This window comes from Vulpes vulpes, chromosome 8, assembly GCF_048418805.1.
Source record: "Vulpes vulpes isolate BD-2025 chromosome 8, VulVul3, whole genome shotgun sequence".
Classification (NCBI taxonomy): Eukaryota; Metazoa; Chordata; class Mammalia; order Carnivora; family Canidae; genus Vulpes; species Vulpes vulpes.
Genome location: NC_132787.1, coordinates 98,581,270 through 98,598,999, shown reverse-complemented (window position 1 = coordinate 98,598,999; position 17,730 = coordinate 98,581,270). Strand labels below are relative to the sequence as shown.

Here is a 17,730-nt window from a genome sequence, read left to right as displayed (position 1 = left end):
CCGGAAGGATGCCGCGGAGGGGGCCCCCTTTTATCATGAAGAGGATTCTACAGAGGCTAAGTGAACCTGATGTGCTGAATCACCAGCAAAGTCAGAAACCTGCTTAGGTGCTAAATTGCAAACAATACTGTCTTCTTTGGAACAGTTACACACTGATAGGGGTGGTAGGAACATAGATCATGGAACCATTTGGTGGGATTGTAAAGCAGGAAGGGGACACTGCGTTGGATGTATACATTTTTCTTTCCCAAAGCCTTGCTGGTTTGGGAAAATCCTTAACTTTCCCCAACAACTGATTTTTTTCTTCAGTAATTAATGGATCAAAGTTGATTTTCTGTGCTGAGTGAAATCAGGCAGACTTGCCCCAGTCTGAATCCTGGCTCTGGCACCCATCAGTTTTGGGACTTTGGACAAATAGCTTCCCTGAGCTTTATGTCCCACTCATAAAATGGGGATCACAACAGTTCACACTTTCAGTGGTTGAGAATAGAGACGAGGTGTGTGAAACTCCTGGAAGGTTCCTGACATATTGTAGGGACTCAGAAAATGCTGGTGTCATTTATGTAGAAAGGTTACCTTTAGAATGTGAATGCCCCAGGAGGGGTGTGAATTGACATAAATTCACAACAAGAAGTATTGACTGGTATTATATCTTTTCCAAAAATCTAGGGTTTTTTTTGGACAGGAGTCATAGGGATGGAAAATGAGGTGGAACATTGGCATTCTGAGTTTGGGGGGGAGCAGAGAGGAAGGGCAGCCAGGTATGTTATTAATTTATCAGACATTGATGGAGGCCCACTAGGTACCAGTTTGTGTAAAATAAAATACACTTGGCTCACCTCACAGCCTGTCCCTGGGCCAGCCCTTCTGTGATGAGCCAGTGCCCAACAATGCTTAGGGTTTCTTAGAAGTGCCAAATAACCTAAGTACTTCGTTAATTTTTTTCTTCAGTAATTAATATAGTCGTATCAAAGCTGTTTGCAGTTAATTAATTATCTCCCAGCCAGATTAATCTTACCTTCCCTTAAAATGTGCTACATTTGGAAAGGTATTTGATGGGCAAAGGAAGACTATACATGTGTGCTCTACCCTTTAAAAAAAGGCACAGCAGCATTTCTGCGTTTCAGTGGAACAAAAATATTTGAGACTGACCCAATGATGTGTTGCTGGGAGCTTATGGAGGAGGAGGAGAAGGAGGAGGATTTTAGTTCCTGAATTGATTTTATTTATCCTTGTTGAGATTTCTCTACCTCTTCTGCTCAGAGTCCCATCTCAGAAATTTACTTTGCGTAGAGCTGCTTTTTTTTTTTTCTGAATCTTTCATTGTTATCATTATTAGTGGTGAAAATGCACTGAAGGGTTACCCTGGCCATTGTTGGGACCAGTGTGTTCCTGTTCCTGCTTTACTCCCTCTCTATCGCATCACCTTGATGTTGGTAGGATACCATTCCTTTTTATTTCACTTGGTGCTGGGCCTGGGAGCTCCTGGAGTGGGGAGGAGGGGGCAGGCGTGGCATCTTGTTTGCTAGGATAGTTCCAGGCATATCTTTAGTGATAATGAATGTTTGCTTAATGACTGACATAGCTGGAGGCATTTCCTACATTTTCCTACTGAAGCTTGGAATCAATCTTTTCTTCTTCCTCCCCAACCACCCCTGGCCCCCTTTAGGATCTAGCATTGATTGGAAAACATGAAAATCAATGGAGAGATGCTTAGATACTAGTATAAATCTATGGGAAGGGATTGACATGAGGCAAGGCTTACCTTGTTGGGAACTGGAAACTTTTTTTTCCCTTAATTTATTCAGACAGAGAAATGTAATTTTGTCCTTGTGTTCTGGTACAAACTTAATCCCGCCCACCCCTCCACTCCCCCATACACACTACACACACATCCATGGACACACACCTGTTTCACCAAAGGACTCTGAGCTGGCTTATGTAGTCATTTCTGATCTGTGAAATACAACAATGGACAAATAAGGCAAAATCAAATTTGGCCAGCCTTTGAAACCTATTGATTTCAAATTAGAGCAGCAGTGTTAATTCTATTAGGGCAGTCACGCTCAGAACTTGGTCTCTGAAATGGATTAAAATGTATTCATTTAGAGGTTTATAAGTATATCCTTGATGAATTAGCTGGGAAAAATAATACTCCTAGGAGAAACTATGTGGAAAGTGAATGACTGTAGTCCTAATTCCAGTGCCTTATTTTATCTTTGCATGCTTTGTTGGCTTTGGGGTCAGTGGAGATGTTCCAAGTGTCCACTGTGGTCATGACTTAAGAGTCCTTAAGCCTGAGAGCAATTGCAAGTCAGGTCTTGGAGCTCCCTATCCATCCATCTGTCCAGTGAGAGTGATGGTTCCACGGGGAGAGAGGAACACACCCTCCCTGAGATGAGATGGGGCTCTAAGATATGGGTCTAATCAGCAAAATGCCCAGATCACTGAGTCTGTGTTAGAATGTCTTAGATGTGTTTCTTCCTTGGAGCTAAAACTTGACCTATGGCTTTCTCTGCAGGTGAGAGTGGATTTCCCAGTGATTGCTTTGGCTGATACAACCAGAAAACAGGATTCTTCTCTTCTTTCTGGCCACCAAATGCCTATGTGCACCACACATATCCGTGAGGGAAAAAGGGCGGAGCTTCTTGGATGATGATGGACATTCTACTGGACAGGATGAGGGCAGGGAGTGTGACATCGACACCACAAGGGTAAGAGCTGCCACTCACCTTTCCTCTGGCACCATTATTAATCGGAAGGGAGAATGAGCTTTACAGTGTAGTGACAGAAATGAAGGTCACCCACCAGAGAGACTATTCTGACTAAAATTCACTGGCCGTTGGGGCAGACGAGTAAGGAAGAAGGTGAGAAAGCCAGCCTGGAAGGATTAGGTTGGATTCTTTTGGGGGATGCGCCAAGCCTGCTATGGAAGACTCGGTGGTCCACATTGCCCACCTCCCCTTCTGACATTTATGGCTCCAACTTGAGGAAATAACAACTACTGTTAATTGTGATATGATTTTGTTCGTGTCCATTTAAGTCAGTCTGGCTTAAAATGGGCCGTGGAGCCAGGTGGGTAAGTCTGGCTCAGGTCACAGATTGTGGGCTTCTTGGAAGTACCTGGCCTGGAGACACATTTTGTCTGGGCCACATAATGTTGAACACGTGTTGGATCAATTCTAATTTTTTTTTTGATTTTAAAAATTTTTTAAAAGATTTTATTTATTTAAGAGAGAGAAAGTGAGTTAGAGAAGAGAGCACAAGCAGGGGGAGCGGCGGAGGGAGAAGCAAGCAGACTGGCCGCTGAGCAGGGAGCCTTGATGTGGAGCTCTGATCCCTGAGCCCTGGGATCATGACCTGAGCTGAAGGCAGACACTTAATTGACTGAGCGACCTGCACGTCCCAGATCAATTCTAATTAAACTTGAGATATCCCACATAAAAATCAGGATTTCAAGGTGAGATACGTGTGTACTGGCTCTCGGTTCCCGCAAAGGACTCTGGTACTGAGTGGCCTCTGCCTCTGGATAGTTCACCACAGTCCCAACCAACCCACTTCATTTGTTTAACTTCCTTGTTTCGCCGCTGGAAGCATTTCATTTCACTTTGTTGGGTCCAGATCATTCTGCTAGCTTTTTGACAAAAATAGTGATAGCCTTTTAATTCTTCTGGACAAAAGTGAGTATCTTTCACTAGATTATGGCAGAAATTAGCATATGGGGCTGAGACTGTAGAGGTGGCAATACACGATTCCTTCCATCGAACAGCTGAGGGTATAAAGGACAGCAGTAGTCAGACCTGGGGGGTCAGGGGTTAAGGAGAACTGTAAAAACATTATAATATCTGGTGGTGGGTGCTAAAATAATTGTGTACTGGGGACTGTTGGGAGAAGGTGAGAGGGGTGAAGAAGCGGGTTTGTCCAAAACTCCCTCCCCTGGACACCAGCGTGAGCATGTGTTTGTGGGTTCCTCCATATAACGTGACTCCTGATAGGGTACCTCCAGGAGAGTTAAGGCTCCCCTCTTGTGGTCTATCCACATTTTTCCTATTTCAGGTTGGAAATCCTCCATCTGTGATGTTTTGCTTTTTACAAATAGGGCAGATTTCTGGCCACTTGCCTCACCAAGTCACTTAGCCTTCCAAGTGGCCTCTGCTTGGAGATGAGCTGTATAAATGACAGGATCCCTGGAGTTCCTAGGGAGGAGCAGCCACACTAAATAGGGAATGACTACTATCATAATACTGTTCCAGGTGAGGAGAGCTGCCTCTTTTCCAGAAGGCTCTTGGAAGTTTCAGGTATTCTTTTTTTTTTTTAATATATATTTTTAAAGATTTTATTTATTCATGAGAGACATAGCGAGAGAGAGAGGGAGAGGCAGAGACAGAGGCAGAGGGAGAAGCAGGCTTCATGCAAGGAGCCTGATGCGGGACTCGATCCCAGGTCCCCAGAATTACAACCTGGGCCAAAGGCGGCGCTAAACCGCTGAGCCACCCGGGCTGCCCAGTTTCATGTATTCTATATGCTGGCTCTGGGTGTGACCTTTTAGATGTCTCATAAGCAGACCTTCATTTCCTAGAATTGCACTATTTTAGCTGCTCTAACAACATTGATGCAGGAAGGCCTGAACCAGGGAACACCAGCATCTCTGTGTCTAAGTCCACACAGAGTGGGCTATGCCATGCCAGTGACATTTCGCCATGCTCTCTGCTCTTCTCTGGCCTATCATTAAGGTTTTCTTTTCCTTACACGTTACCCACACCAGTGCATGGGGAGAAGGTGCCTGGTGGGAACACCTCTGTCCATGGGTGTGGGTTGACTTTAGATATCTAATTCTGTTTACATGTGCTTGTTGTTGTTTTTTAAGATTTTATTTATTTATTATTTGACACAGGGAGAGAGTATGAGTGAGCACAAGCAGAGGGAGGAGCAGAGAGAGAGGGAGAGGGAGAAGCAGGTTCCCCACTAAGCAGGGAGCCCCATGCAGAGTTGGATCTCAGGAACGCAGGACCATGACCTGAGCTGAAGGCAGACGCTTGACCGGCTGAGCCACCCACGTACCCCAACATCTGCTTGGTTTTGTTTAGAATATTCTCACGTGCCATGGGTAGAAATAAAATTTAACGTGACTTACCCTTTTAAAAAAACATTAGGGGCAGCCCGGGTGGCTCAATGGCTTAGCGCCGCCTTCAACCCAGGGCGTGATCCTGGAGACCAGATCAAGTCCCAAGTTGGGCTCCCAGCATGGAGCCTGCTTCTCCCTCTGCCTGTGTCTCTGCCTCTCTCTCTCTCTCTCTCTCTCTGTGTGTGTGTGTCTCTCATGAATAAATAAATCTTTAAAAAAAATTAGTGATTTTTCTTTTAAATTTAATGGGATGAAATGCAGTTCTTAGAAGATTGTCCCAAAAAGGTGGCACTCTTAATTCAGAAAAATGCTGTATCTTTTTTTTTTTTTAATTTGATGGAAGGATTAATGCAGATTTTGGACAAGTGGGAGGGCAGAAGGAGTCTAGGTTTTTATTTACACTTATGCAATAATGGAAAGAGGTGGTTCTGACCAATCAAAAGACCGACTTGCATTTGTTAGGCTTCTGTTACTTTTCTGAGCAAAGCAAGAGCATTAGCAGAGCCACTCAGGCACACGTGTGCATGTATATTTGTCAGCCTTGAAAAGACACAGTTCTGAGAGTATTTTTTAAGTGAGTTGGAGAGCATAAAGCAGAAAGGGAGGGAAGTGGACTACAAAGAGGTGAGTAAGAGGTTAATGGCTTTGAAAAGCCTTTTACAGGGTGCCACTCGGAGGGGAGTAGATCAATGCAGTTCTTCTTTTAAGCTGCCAGTGAATCTCTTGGATTTTTGACATCTTTTTCTTTTCAATCCTGTAAACACCAAGAGGCGCAAGGTGGCCAAATACAGTATACAGTGTTTGTGCCATGAGTAATTTGGGTTGATAGTAGGCAGGGGAGAGTGACATGGTGAGCCATGCTCTTCTTGAGAAAAAGAATGAAAATAGCATTTGATTTTTCAACTTGGTGGCCCCATGCCTTTTGTATTCCTGGGCACACCTGATTGGAGACCCCATGAGTCCTCAGCATGCTGATACCAAGTCCCCTACTAAAGACTATAGCACTCTTTAATAAGGATGATGAAAAACGAGGTAAATTCAAAGATCAGCCCCCTTCCACTTAAAAAACTTTAAGGACTCATATTCGAGGAATAGTGGAGAGAGTGCTACGTAAAAGCTAGATAATGTTGGTCAAACTCTGTGTGTTGGGTGTCCCTCTTTGCAACATGGGGTATAAGATTGACCCCTTAGGACTGTTAAAGAATTAAAAGAAATTATTCATTCATTCAGTGATGCTTTCTCATCGCCTCCTAGAGCCCGGGTACTGCCTGGGTTGCTGGGAATCCAAGGGTGGACGGTAGTGCATAAGAAAGCACTTACTACAGTGCGTGGCCTGAAAAAGGGCTTAGTAGATTTTTCTTGAAACATTTTTGATGGGGAATTTTAACATGTACCAAAATAGGGAGACTAATACTAAACTCACATACCCATCACCCAGCTGAACAGTGATCAGTTTATGACCATATCTTGTATGAACAAGATACATCTCCCCCACTGCCCCCCAACCCCCTACCTCCTAGCTCTGTCACCCCCCTTTCATGGATTATTTTGAAATGGATCCCAAACGTGGTAGAATTTTATCTGTAAAATTGTAGTATATATTTTCAAAAGGTAAGGATTCTTTTAAAAAGCAGAATGCCAATACCATCAGCACATTGAAAAATGAACAATAATTCTTTTATCAAGTATCTCTTTGGTACCCAAATGTCCCTGTTTTTTATATATATATTTTTAAGCATTTGGCTAGTTAAAAATCAGGATTCATACAAAGCCCACACATTGGATCTATTTGGTACGTCGCTTATCTGGTCTGTGCTGTTTGTCCTGTAGTTTTCCCTCCGTCTGGATTTTGCTGTGTCATCGCACATGTTCCTCTGAAATCTCTATCTGATTTCAAATGGCAGATCTAGACTCTCCATAAAATTCAGGCCTGATTTTTTGTTGTTGTTGAAATTCTGCAGAATTGTGTATATAAACTCCCATCAAGAGGCATGTCGTGTCTTGTTTCTTTCTGTTACTTGAGGCTTGATCAGCTGGCTGGGGTATTGTCATTCTGATGTGGCTGTGATAAAGTGCCCCATCAGCTTTTTATCTGGGTTTTAGCAGCCTATGTCCATTATTTCCTGATGACTTGCAAAATAGAGAGATTTTAATTCTCTCATTCCTTCTTCATGAGCTGGGATCCTTTTTAAATTAAATAACAGTTTTATTGAGATATACTTCACTTACAATAAAATTTATAAAATGCATAATCCGGTGGTTCTTAATATATTCATAAGGCTGTACAGCCATCTAATTCCAGAACATTTTTATCACCCCCAAAAGAAACACATACCTATTTGGTCACACCCTAGTCTCTCTTCCTCCTAACCCCTAGCAGCCGCTAATCTGTTTTCTATGGTTTGCTTATTCTAGGTATTTCATATAAACAGAATCATACAGTATGTGGCGTTTTTTGGTCTGTCTTCTGTAGTTTCAGGCCATTCCTTCTTATGGCCAAATAAGATTCTATCCATTCGATGGATAGGATGGATCAACAAAACAATATCCTCAGTTAATGGACGTGGATACTTGGGTTGTTTTCCCTCTTTGGCTAATAGGAATAATGCTGCCATGAACAGTAATGTGTACGTTTTGTTTGAACATATGTTTTCAGTTCTCTCAGAAATATGCTTAGAAGCGGAATTGTCGGATCATATGCTAAATTCTGTGTTTAACTTTTTCAGAAATGGGTTCAACTGTTTTCCAACATGGCTGTACCATTTTACATTACCCCGGATAATATAGGAGGGTTCTGATTTCTGCATATCCTCACTAATGGTTGCATTATAGTAAATTGCTTATATTTTTATTATTAGATCATTATCAGATAAATGATTTGCAAATATTTTCTTCCATCATAGGGGTTGTCCTTTCATTTTCTTGTTATTTGTCCTTTGGCTTGATAGTGTCCTTTGAAGCGCAACATTTTTTAATTTTGATGAAGTCTGTTTATCTATTTTTCTTTTTATTGCATTGTGATTTTGGTTTCATATCTGAGAAGTCATTTTAATCCAAGGTCACAAAAATGTATGCCTGTGTTTTCTTATGAGTGTTTTATTGTTTTGGCATCTATATTTAGGTTTCTGGTCAACTGATAAATTAATTTTTATATATGATGTGAGGTAGGCATCCAGTTTTATTCTTTTGCATGTGGCTATCCAATTCTCCCAATACCATTTATTGAAAAGATTATTCTTTCCCTGTTGAATTGTCTTGACATCCTTGTTGAAAATCAGTTGACTGTAAATATGGACTTATTTCTGGATTTCTTAATTCTGTTTTCTTGATCTACCTGTCTATCCTGTGCCAACTCTACCCTGTCTTAATTACTGTAGCTTTGTAGCAGGTTTTAAAATCAGGAAGTATGAGTCTTCTGACTTTGTTTTCTTTCAAGATTATTTGGCTATTTTAGGTTTCTTGCACTTCCATAAGAATTTTATAATCAGCTTGTCAATTTCTGAAAAGAAAAAGGCAGCAAATATTTGGATAGGAATTGTGTTGAATCTAATTAATTTGGGGAGTACAGCTATTCGGGGGTGTCTTTACATTTATTTATGTCTTCTTTTATTTCTTTCAACAGTATTTTGTAGTTTTGGCACAAATTTTTACCACTTTTGTTAAATTTATTCTTAATCACTTTTTGATGCTATTATAACTGGAATTGTTTTTTAAATTTCATATTTTGGCTTTCTCATTGCTAGTATATAGGAATACAATTGATTTTTGTATATTGATTTCATATTCTGCAACAATGATGACGTTATTATTAGTTCTAATATTTTTTACATATTCCATAGGATTTTCTGTATACATGATCGTGCCAGCTACAAATAGAGATAGAATTTTGGAACTTAATTGCTGGGTACATCTATATTTATAATTTTTATGTCTTCTCAATTGATTATTTTTATAAAATGCTCTTTGGCTCTGGTAATAATTTCTGTCTTAAATTTTATTTTATGTGGCATCAGTATAGTCAATGCTGCTCTCTTTTGATTACAATTTTCATGCTTTTACTTTCAAACTCTGTGTTTTTCAATATAAATATATATTTTCTAGTGTACTATTTTAATTGTTTCTGTTACTATTATTTTTGAGTTATTAGAATATTTTTGTAAGGAAAAATTTCCCTTTTTAACTGCTATATGGTTCTTCTAAGGTATAATTCATACAGGAAAACAGGATAAATGTTTGATTTTCTTTTTTTCTCCTCACACTCCAGAATAATGAGCTGATACTCTAATAATAGCGCCCAAAGGGGACCAATGTATTTGTTTCTTTCTTTAAAAAAATATTATTATGAACTCAGAGATTTTAACGTATTTGACATAGTCCAGTCCATCGGAGATTTTTAAAAAATTTTTTTCTGAGTCCTTTTGATTCTTTCCCTATCCTTGTTGGTAGCTTCCTTGTTTTCTAATATAACATGATAGGCCAGGCTTATCTTGGGTATTTCTTACCCCAGGCCAGGGATTGGCTATTTCTCTAAGGAGCCCTTGTTCTTTTAGTGAGAAATTGTATTTTAATGCTCCAATCTGCACAAACTTGAGATGTTCATTGCTCTTGACTTGGCCTCTTCATTTGGGTTCCCAGGGAAATAGCCTGAGGCAGAGATTTATGTGTAGGTTTGTTAGGAGGTGCCCTTGGGACCAATACCAGCCAGAAATGAAGGAAGGATCAGGCAAGGAGAAGAGTTGAACTGTGACGAGGTTGGATCAGAAATCTTAGTTGATCCTCTGGGAATTCTGGAGCTGGGTTCCTACCTTGAGAAAAAGGCGCTGAGTCTTTACAGCCCCCTCATATACATAAGTCACTGGATATGAACTAACCAGAGGAAGGAGTATGACCTTGGGCAAGATAGCTCTCTTTGGCTGAGAGTGATTCCCAAAGAGGGATTTAATTGAGAGCCCTTTGCTATTAACACTTTCATCAGGTGTGAGAATGAGTGGCTCAGTCCTAAAGGGGAGATATAAGTGATGCCTCACAGCATCCCCTAGAGCTCTTCACTTTGTTCTAGGCTCTTTTTTTTTTGGCTCTTTCAGTGAAAATAAAATTTTCTTTTAGGAAAAGTTAATTTATCAGTTCATAATGCTATTTTCTTTCTTCCTTTTTTTAAGGTTTTATTTATTTATTCATGAGAGACAGAGAGAAAGAGAGAGAGAGAGAGAGAGAGAGAGAGAGGCAGAGACACAGGCAGAGGGAGAAGCAGGCTCCATGCAGGGAGCCCGATGTGGGACTCCCTCCCAGGGCTCCAGGATCAGGCCCTGGGCTGAAGGTGGCGCTAAACCGCTGAGCCATCTGGGCTGCCCATCTTTCTTCCTTTTTAAAAAAAGATTCTATTCATTTATTTGAGAGGGGGAGAGAGAGGGAGGGGGGAGAGAGAGAGAGAGCGAGCGCTAGAGCACAAAAGCAGGGAGAGGGGGAAGCAGACTCCCCGCTGAGCAGGGAGCCCAATATGGGGCTTGATTACAGGACCCTGAGATCATGACCTGAGCCAAAGGCAGATGCTCAACTGACTGAGCCACCCAAGTGCCCCAATAATGCTATTTCCAATTCAAATTTAGGATCACTGGATTTTTATTTAATTTCTTTGATTTTTATATTTGTATATTTTCTTTAGTTTGGCACTCAAAACCTTGAAGGTTCTTCATAACATAAACATAATCATTTATTTGCTTTGCCCTATGTGTGTGTGCAGAAAAGCTGTAGAATAATTATACCAATATGAATACTAAAATTATCTTAAGATTTCTGTGGTTTATTTGTCCTAGGAATGTATACCACTATGGCTGTACAAATTATTAAAATTATATTTTAAAAATCTGCAAATAATTTATCTCTCTGAGGTTAATGACCCACTTGATACACAGCAATGTTAAATTTTTAGGGATTGTCTTTCTTTTTTATTTAATTTTGTTTCATAATTATGTAAAACATTTACACGATTCCCAAGTCCAGCTTCCAACACTGTCGCCTCTACCCTGTTCCCCCTCTTCCCGTACAGGGAAGCAGTTTGTTCATTTTCAATTTGTCCTTCTGCTGTTTCTTTTTCTCTTTGTAAGTGTGTGTGTATGTGTGTATACGTATGTTTATGTATATGTATGAATATATACGTGCATATTTTCCCTCTACTTAAGTAATATATCCTAGAAATCTCTCCATTGCATATATAGAGATAGACCCTAGTTTATTTGGCCAATCTTCTATTGATGGATATTTGGATTGTTTCCAGTTATGCAAGTGTTTTGAATTTTTGTCTGTCTCTCTTTGAGAGAGATTTCTAGAAGAGAGTTTGCTGGAGCAAAGGGTAAGTGCCTATACAGTTTTGCTTGTCAAATTCCCCTCCACATTCTCTTCCAAAAAGGTTCTCCTTCTTGCATCCCACTGCCCCTGTTCCCTCCCCTGCTTCCCCACAGACTCATTAATAGAGCATGCAGTTCAAGTTTTGGATTACAGATCACATGAACATGCATATAGAAAATGCTGTAATGTCTTTAAAGTTTATTTATGTACTTATAAATACACATACAAATATGTATATGCTTACATATATAAAGAAATGTATATTATAAATGAATTATAAATGTGTCATTCATATAAATCATAAATATACATAGGTATGTATAAATATACCTTTGATCTAGTAAATGTTTTCTGGATAGGAGTAAATGGATGGCTGTTAAATAGATGCTGGTCTGAAATAGGAATCAGAAATAATCATGTTCAGTATCTGCCTTTCTTTATGTCACTTTGGATGTGAGGCAGCATGCTGTAGAAAGCCCTAGAGTCGGTAGGGCTTGTACCTCTGATCTAACCCTTAATAGCTGTACTATGCCCACTCATCTCCTCTGATCCTGCCTCCTCATTGGCAAAATCCCAGGGTGGTAGTGAGGGCCAAATGACAGAAAGAATGTTTATAATTGGCAAGGAATGGTCTGCATGCCGGGGAACCCAGCTACAGAAGGTAGAGGTGGAACTCCTTCTTTCCTGCCCCCGTCCGCTCCTGTGGGATGGACACAGGCGAGGAAACCAACCTCAGCCTCTGGCCACCATGCCTTGGAAAGTCTCAGCTTGGACACTGAGTTCAAGCATTCGATCTGATCCAGAGATGCTTTCCTTTTTTCTCTCTGCTGAAGGCCCCACAACAAGCAGCCCCTTATTTTATGATGTATATTGCTTTTCTGATTAGACTTTGTGACATGAATGGGCCTCATAGTGGGCTCTCTTTCACCAGCATAGAATGATTAAAAAGCAATGAGGACAGAGTAGGAAGACTGACATGAAGGGTGATAACAGTGTTCTTTAGAAAAGTGACTGCAGGGTGCCCAGGAAATGGATGACACACTCTCTGATTATGAGACCATCTTCTGCAGGTGGGTTATGAAGGCAGACACTGGTGTTCTATCACTGTGGCTCTCCAGAATAGCTGACATGAAAAATAAGCCACCCGAAGAAAATGTCCATTAAAATCTTCATGCCAGCTTAGCTAAAACTAGCACCTTGGAACAGTTTACTACTATACTGGCCATGAGCACAAGCCTGCTTTCAGGGATCTGAGGTTCCATAAATATTTGGACCAAGACATGAGCTCTGATTTAGGCCCTTCAAAGAAGATATCTAGCTAAAAATAGAAAGCTGAGGCAGAAAAAAACCCAAGTATTTTGAAGAGGTCAGCAAATCTTTTAACTGGTATGTCAAGCTATGCTATGGTCTCTGGTTTCATGGGAACACACTCATGGGAACACATTCAGTTAGTGTCTCGAGAGCAAATGCCCATGCATGCTTTGTGACAGTAGGCTTCCTCCTGGGGCGGATGACAGAGGTCTGGACTTTGAGGCTGTGTCCTCTGGTGTGTTCCTTGGAGGAGGAATCTCTTGTCTCGCTGATAGCCTTGGCTTTTCATAAGCATAAGGGGCAAAAAATTTCTTCCTGACTTTCTTGTCTCCTCTGATCGTGTCACCACATCAGCCACCTGCACAGAGTAGAAAATGCATCTTCCATTTCCCTTTCCACTTCCTGTTCTATTTTTCAAGTCACCAAGTACTGCTGAGTCAACATTAGAAACTTTTCTTGATTTTTGTCACTTCTTTATACACACCACTGCTGTATGAGTTGGGGCCTCTCCCTTCCTCTCATCTGTTCTGTTGCAGCCCAGTCTCCTTGACCTTGGCCTTTGCCCCCCCCCCCCAGCAAATTCCCACACTGCCATCAGCAGTTTTTTCTAAGTCACAGTCACAGAGAAGATGGTGTTCAATCACTGATTAAGACCATTTAGTGGTCTTGCCTACAGGTAAAGTCCAGACTCTGTAGACCAATATACATGATTCCTCCCAGTCTGGCTTCTGTCCACCCTTTCTTGCCCGCTGTTGGGAATGCCCTTTCCCCTCGTGTGGTCAACTCTGCTTGAACCTTTAGCATTTGAGCCAAATATAACCAATAGCAAGGGTCAATGCTCTTTTCTCAAAAATGCCAAAGCTGCTTGCCTCATTTCTGTTATAGCACTTCCCACATTGGATTACTGGATTATAATCTGGGAGAAAGTGGGGGAGAGGGAGTATGTAGTGGAAATATAATGGGTTTGGGGCTAATCCAGCCTGGGTTTAAATCTTGACTCTACCATTTACCTATCCTGTGATCTTTGACTCAACCTCTCTGAGTATCCATTTTTCTGTACACCTTCTGTAAAGTGTTAGAAGGATGAGATGATATCATGTCTACAAAGCATCCAATAGTATCCTGTAGGAGCTTAGTATTTGACAATCTCCTACCTTTCTTTGATCTGCACCATCTGCTCTGAGGAAGCACCGTTGTGTTGAGTGATGGTTAAAAGCTATTATTTTCTCTCTGAGAAATAGATCTGGTGCATCCCAGTTTGTGTCACAACTAGAAACAGGCGGTATGGGCTGGACCAGTATAGAATTGGTATCTATGGAGCAATCGGGAGTGTGTAGGGGATGGTCTATGAAGAGAGGGAGCAGGTGGGAGAGAAGCCCGTTTGTGTCAGGAACCTGATAGTGCAATTAACTTATGGAGGTTTTCCCAAGTCACTTTCTTCCCTGTGGAGGTACCTGAAACACCATCCCATTAAGTGTAACTATATCTTTAAGATGTAGGGGACTTAAGGACAGGGAGATAATTATATCCTCTTGATTGTCCGCATCCAAACATAAGGATAGGGCTTTCTCTTAAAGGAGTGACACATGGGAGAACGGGGGAAAGCTGTAGGAGCCGAGCCCCCAGTCATGTGTGGGTTGGGGGTGGGGTCAGAGCAGAGGGGAGAGCTGTTTGTGAGGGTGCATGATTGAGCCCTGGGCGCAGGGAGAGGGGAGCTACGAGCCAGGCGGCAACCAGCCTGTCACGTCTGGACCAAGCATTCCCAAATGCAGAAGCCTCGTGCTTGAGACTGGAGATGCTTGTATTGTGTAAGTGATCCATGCATTGCTTTTTTTTTAGGGGGGGGGTGGTGGGGAGGCGGCTGGTAACTTTTGGATGCTTAGCAAAATAAAAAAAAAAAAAAAAGAGGAATTCAGGTTCGTGAAAATGATCTGGCAATCTTCTGTTTCCGAAAGCCATGGATCTCCCAAGCCCAGTTTTTGAAAAACAACCTGTTTTGTGTTGATTTCCTCCGAGTCCGAATGCATAATGCTGTTTCCCTTACTCTTTTTTTGTCCCGTTTCCTGCTCTGCTCTCCGTGCAGCCCATCATCCCAGAAAGGGCAGATTAAAAATAAGCCTGGCGAGGCCCGGTGGGACAGTGCTAATGCCGTCTTGTGCTCCTTCCAGGTGCAGCGTGAACTGCCTCATCTCCCTTCCCGTCCAGCTCCCTGCCTCCCGTATCCACCATGGTGTTTGGTGAGTTTTTCCATCGCCCCGGACAAGACGAGGAACTTGTCAACCTGAACGTGGGGGGCTTTAAGCAGTCCGTGGACCAAAGCACCCTGCTGCGGTTTCCGCACACCAGGCTGGGAAAGCTGCTCACCTGCCACTCGGAAGAGGCCATCCTGGAGCTGTGCGATGACTACAGCGTGGCCGACAAGGAGTACTATTTCGATCGGAACCCCTCCTTGTTCAGATACGTCCTGAATTTTTATTACACGGGGAAGCTGCACGTCATGGAGGAGCTGTGCGTGTTCTCCTTCTGCCAGGAGATCGAGTACTGGGGCATCAACGAGCTCTTCATCGACTCCTGCTGCAGTAATCGCTACCAGGAGCGCAAGGAGGAAAACCACGAGAAGGACTGGGACCAGAAGAGCAACGACGTGAGCACCGACTCCTCCTTCGAAGAGTCGTCTCTGTTTGAGAAGGAGCTGGAGAAGTTTGAGCAGCTGCGATTTGGTCAGCTCCGGAAGAAGATCTGGATTCGAATGGAAAACCCCGCGCACTGCCTGTCTGCCAAGCTCATTGCCATCTCGTCCTTGAGCGTGGTGCTGGCCTCCATTGTGGCCATGTGTGTCCACAGCATGTCGGAGTTCCAGAACGAGGATGGGGAGGTGGATGACCCCGTGCTGGAAGGCGTGGAGATCGCGTGCATCGCTTGGTTCACTGGCGAGCTTGCCATTCGGCTGGTTGCTGCCCCCTGTCAAAAGAAATTCTGGAAGAACCCTCTGAACATAATTGACTTCGTCTCCGTTATTCCCTTCTATGCCACCTTGGCTGTTGACACCAAGGAGGAGGAGAGTGAGGACATTGAGAACATGGGCAAGGTGGTCCAGATCCTCAGGCTTATGAGGATTTTCCGAATTCTCAAGCTTGCCCGGCACTCGGTAGGACTTCGGTCTCTAGGGGCCACGCTGAGACACAGCTACCATGAAGTCGGGCTGCTGCTTCTCTTTCTCTCTGTGGGCATTTCCATCTTTTCGGTGCTCATCTACTCTGTGGAGAAAGATGAGCACACGTCCAGCCTCACCAGCATCCCCATCTGCTGGTGGTGGGCCACCATCAGCATGACTACTGTGGGCTATGGAGACACCCACCCAGTCACCTTGGCCGGGAAGCTTATTGCCAGCACGTGCATCATCTGTGGCATCTTGGTGGTGGCCCTTCCCATCACCATTATCTTCAACAAGTTTTCCAAGTACTACCAGAAGCAGAAGGATATTGATGTGGACCAGTGCAACGAGGACCCACCAGAGAAGTGTCAGGAGCTACCTTACTTCAACATTAGGGATATTTATGCACAGCGGATGCACGCCTTCATTACCAGTCTCTCTTCTGTCGGAATCGTGGTGAGCGATCCCGATTCCACAGATGCTTCGAGCATTGAAGACAACGAGGATGTCTATAACACAGCATCCTTGGAAAATTGCACAGCAAAATGAGCGGGGACGTTCGTGCCTGTTATCTTGTGTCCCTTCCTAATGTTAGGTTAACACAGCTTTATAAACCTCAATGGGTTCGTTAAAATCATTTAATTCTCAGGGTGTACCTTTCAGCCATAGTTGGACATTCATTGCTCCAAAATGATAGAATCTTCTTTATTTTTCTCAGTGAAGTGAATTAAATGCCTTGTTCTGAAATTTATTTTTTACAAGAGAGTTGTGATAGGATTTTGGAAAAAAGGTAAACGGTATCGGGTGGGATTTATTGCTACGGCTTCTGTATCATTCTGTGTTTGTCATCTACTCACATTGAGCTAACTGTAAATTACTGACAAGTAGAATCAAAGGCCCAGCTGACTGAAGACTACATGCATGTAAGATCCACAAAATGAGACAATGCATGTAAATCCATGTTCATGTTCTAGACATGGAAACTAGAAGCCTAATAAACTTGCGTAATTCAGTATGGAGAATGTCTTGGTTGTATGTGTTGATGTCAAGTAAGTACATTGACTATGTTCACAAGTGGTTTGGAAGGGACATGCTCTTTTTGGAGTATCAAGAGTCTTTTCTGTTCATTTCTGGATTTTGAGTAAAGCTTAATGATGGGCTAGTTCTTTTGTTTAGTAGACTGGTGGTAGTTGGCAGGGAGAAGGACCAGGTCCGAGACGAAACCAGGCTGTCCCGTGTAAACTGATTAAACGTGTACACGTTTAGGACATACTCAAGGTAGCATATATGAATGAAGCATGTGCCCTTACAGTTAAACTTCCGGGATATATTTTATATTTTATAATTTCTCCTGCTGAGATAACATATCATCACCTGAAAATTATGCAGAACAGCGTGAACCCCCACATTCACAGGCAGCAATACACTCAGTGAGTAGAAGAAAGGAGAAATGCTGCACACACACACACACACACACACACACACAGATGTGATTAGCTGTGGCCAGAGGAGTGAAGCCTTAATCACTGGAGAGCGTGATGCCAGCAACTATAACATGAGCCACTGTTTGAAAATAGCCTTTGAGACAGTAATGTCTGCATCTTATATAAAAGCCCCTCACAATGAAAGAAAACATACATACTCATTTCCAGAGCAGGGACAGAGCAATTCTATCCCATGTGGAGAGAATTTAGCTCACATCTTAATTTTGGAGATGTATGGTGACTCTAACTCATGCTGTCAGACTGAGTTTCTTTCCCTGAGATCTTTTTGAATGAAAAAGCCACGTGGATTT

General features: G+C 42.4%; 1 protein-coding gene across 4 annotated transcripts in view; it reads left to right on the top strand.

The window, feature by feature from the left end:
• Nucleotides 1-16,957, top strand: part of KCNS3 (potassium voltage-gated channel modifier subfamily S member 3) — a 42,070-nt gene extending 25,113 nt beyond the window's left edge. For all 4 annotated transcript variants that reach the window (XM_026014952.2, XM_072767665.1, XM_026014953.2 and 1 more), the window contains exons 2-3: nucleotides 2,522-2,714; nucleotides 14,950-16,957. In XM_026014952.2, coding sequence (XP_025870737.1) covers nucleotides 15,009-16,484 — 1,476 coding nt within the window. In that variant the 5' untranslated portion in view covers nucleotides 2,522-2,714; nucleotides 14,950-15,008 and the 3' untranslated portion in view covers nucleotides 16,485-16,957. The remainder of the gene's footprint in view (nucleotides 1-2,521; nucleotides 2,715-14,949) is intronic.
• The last annotated feature ends 773 nt before the right edge of the window (nucleotides 16,958-17,730 follow it).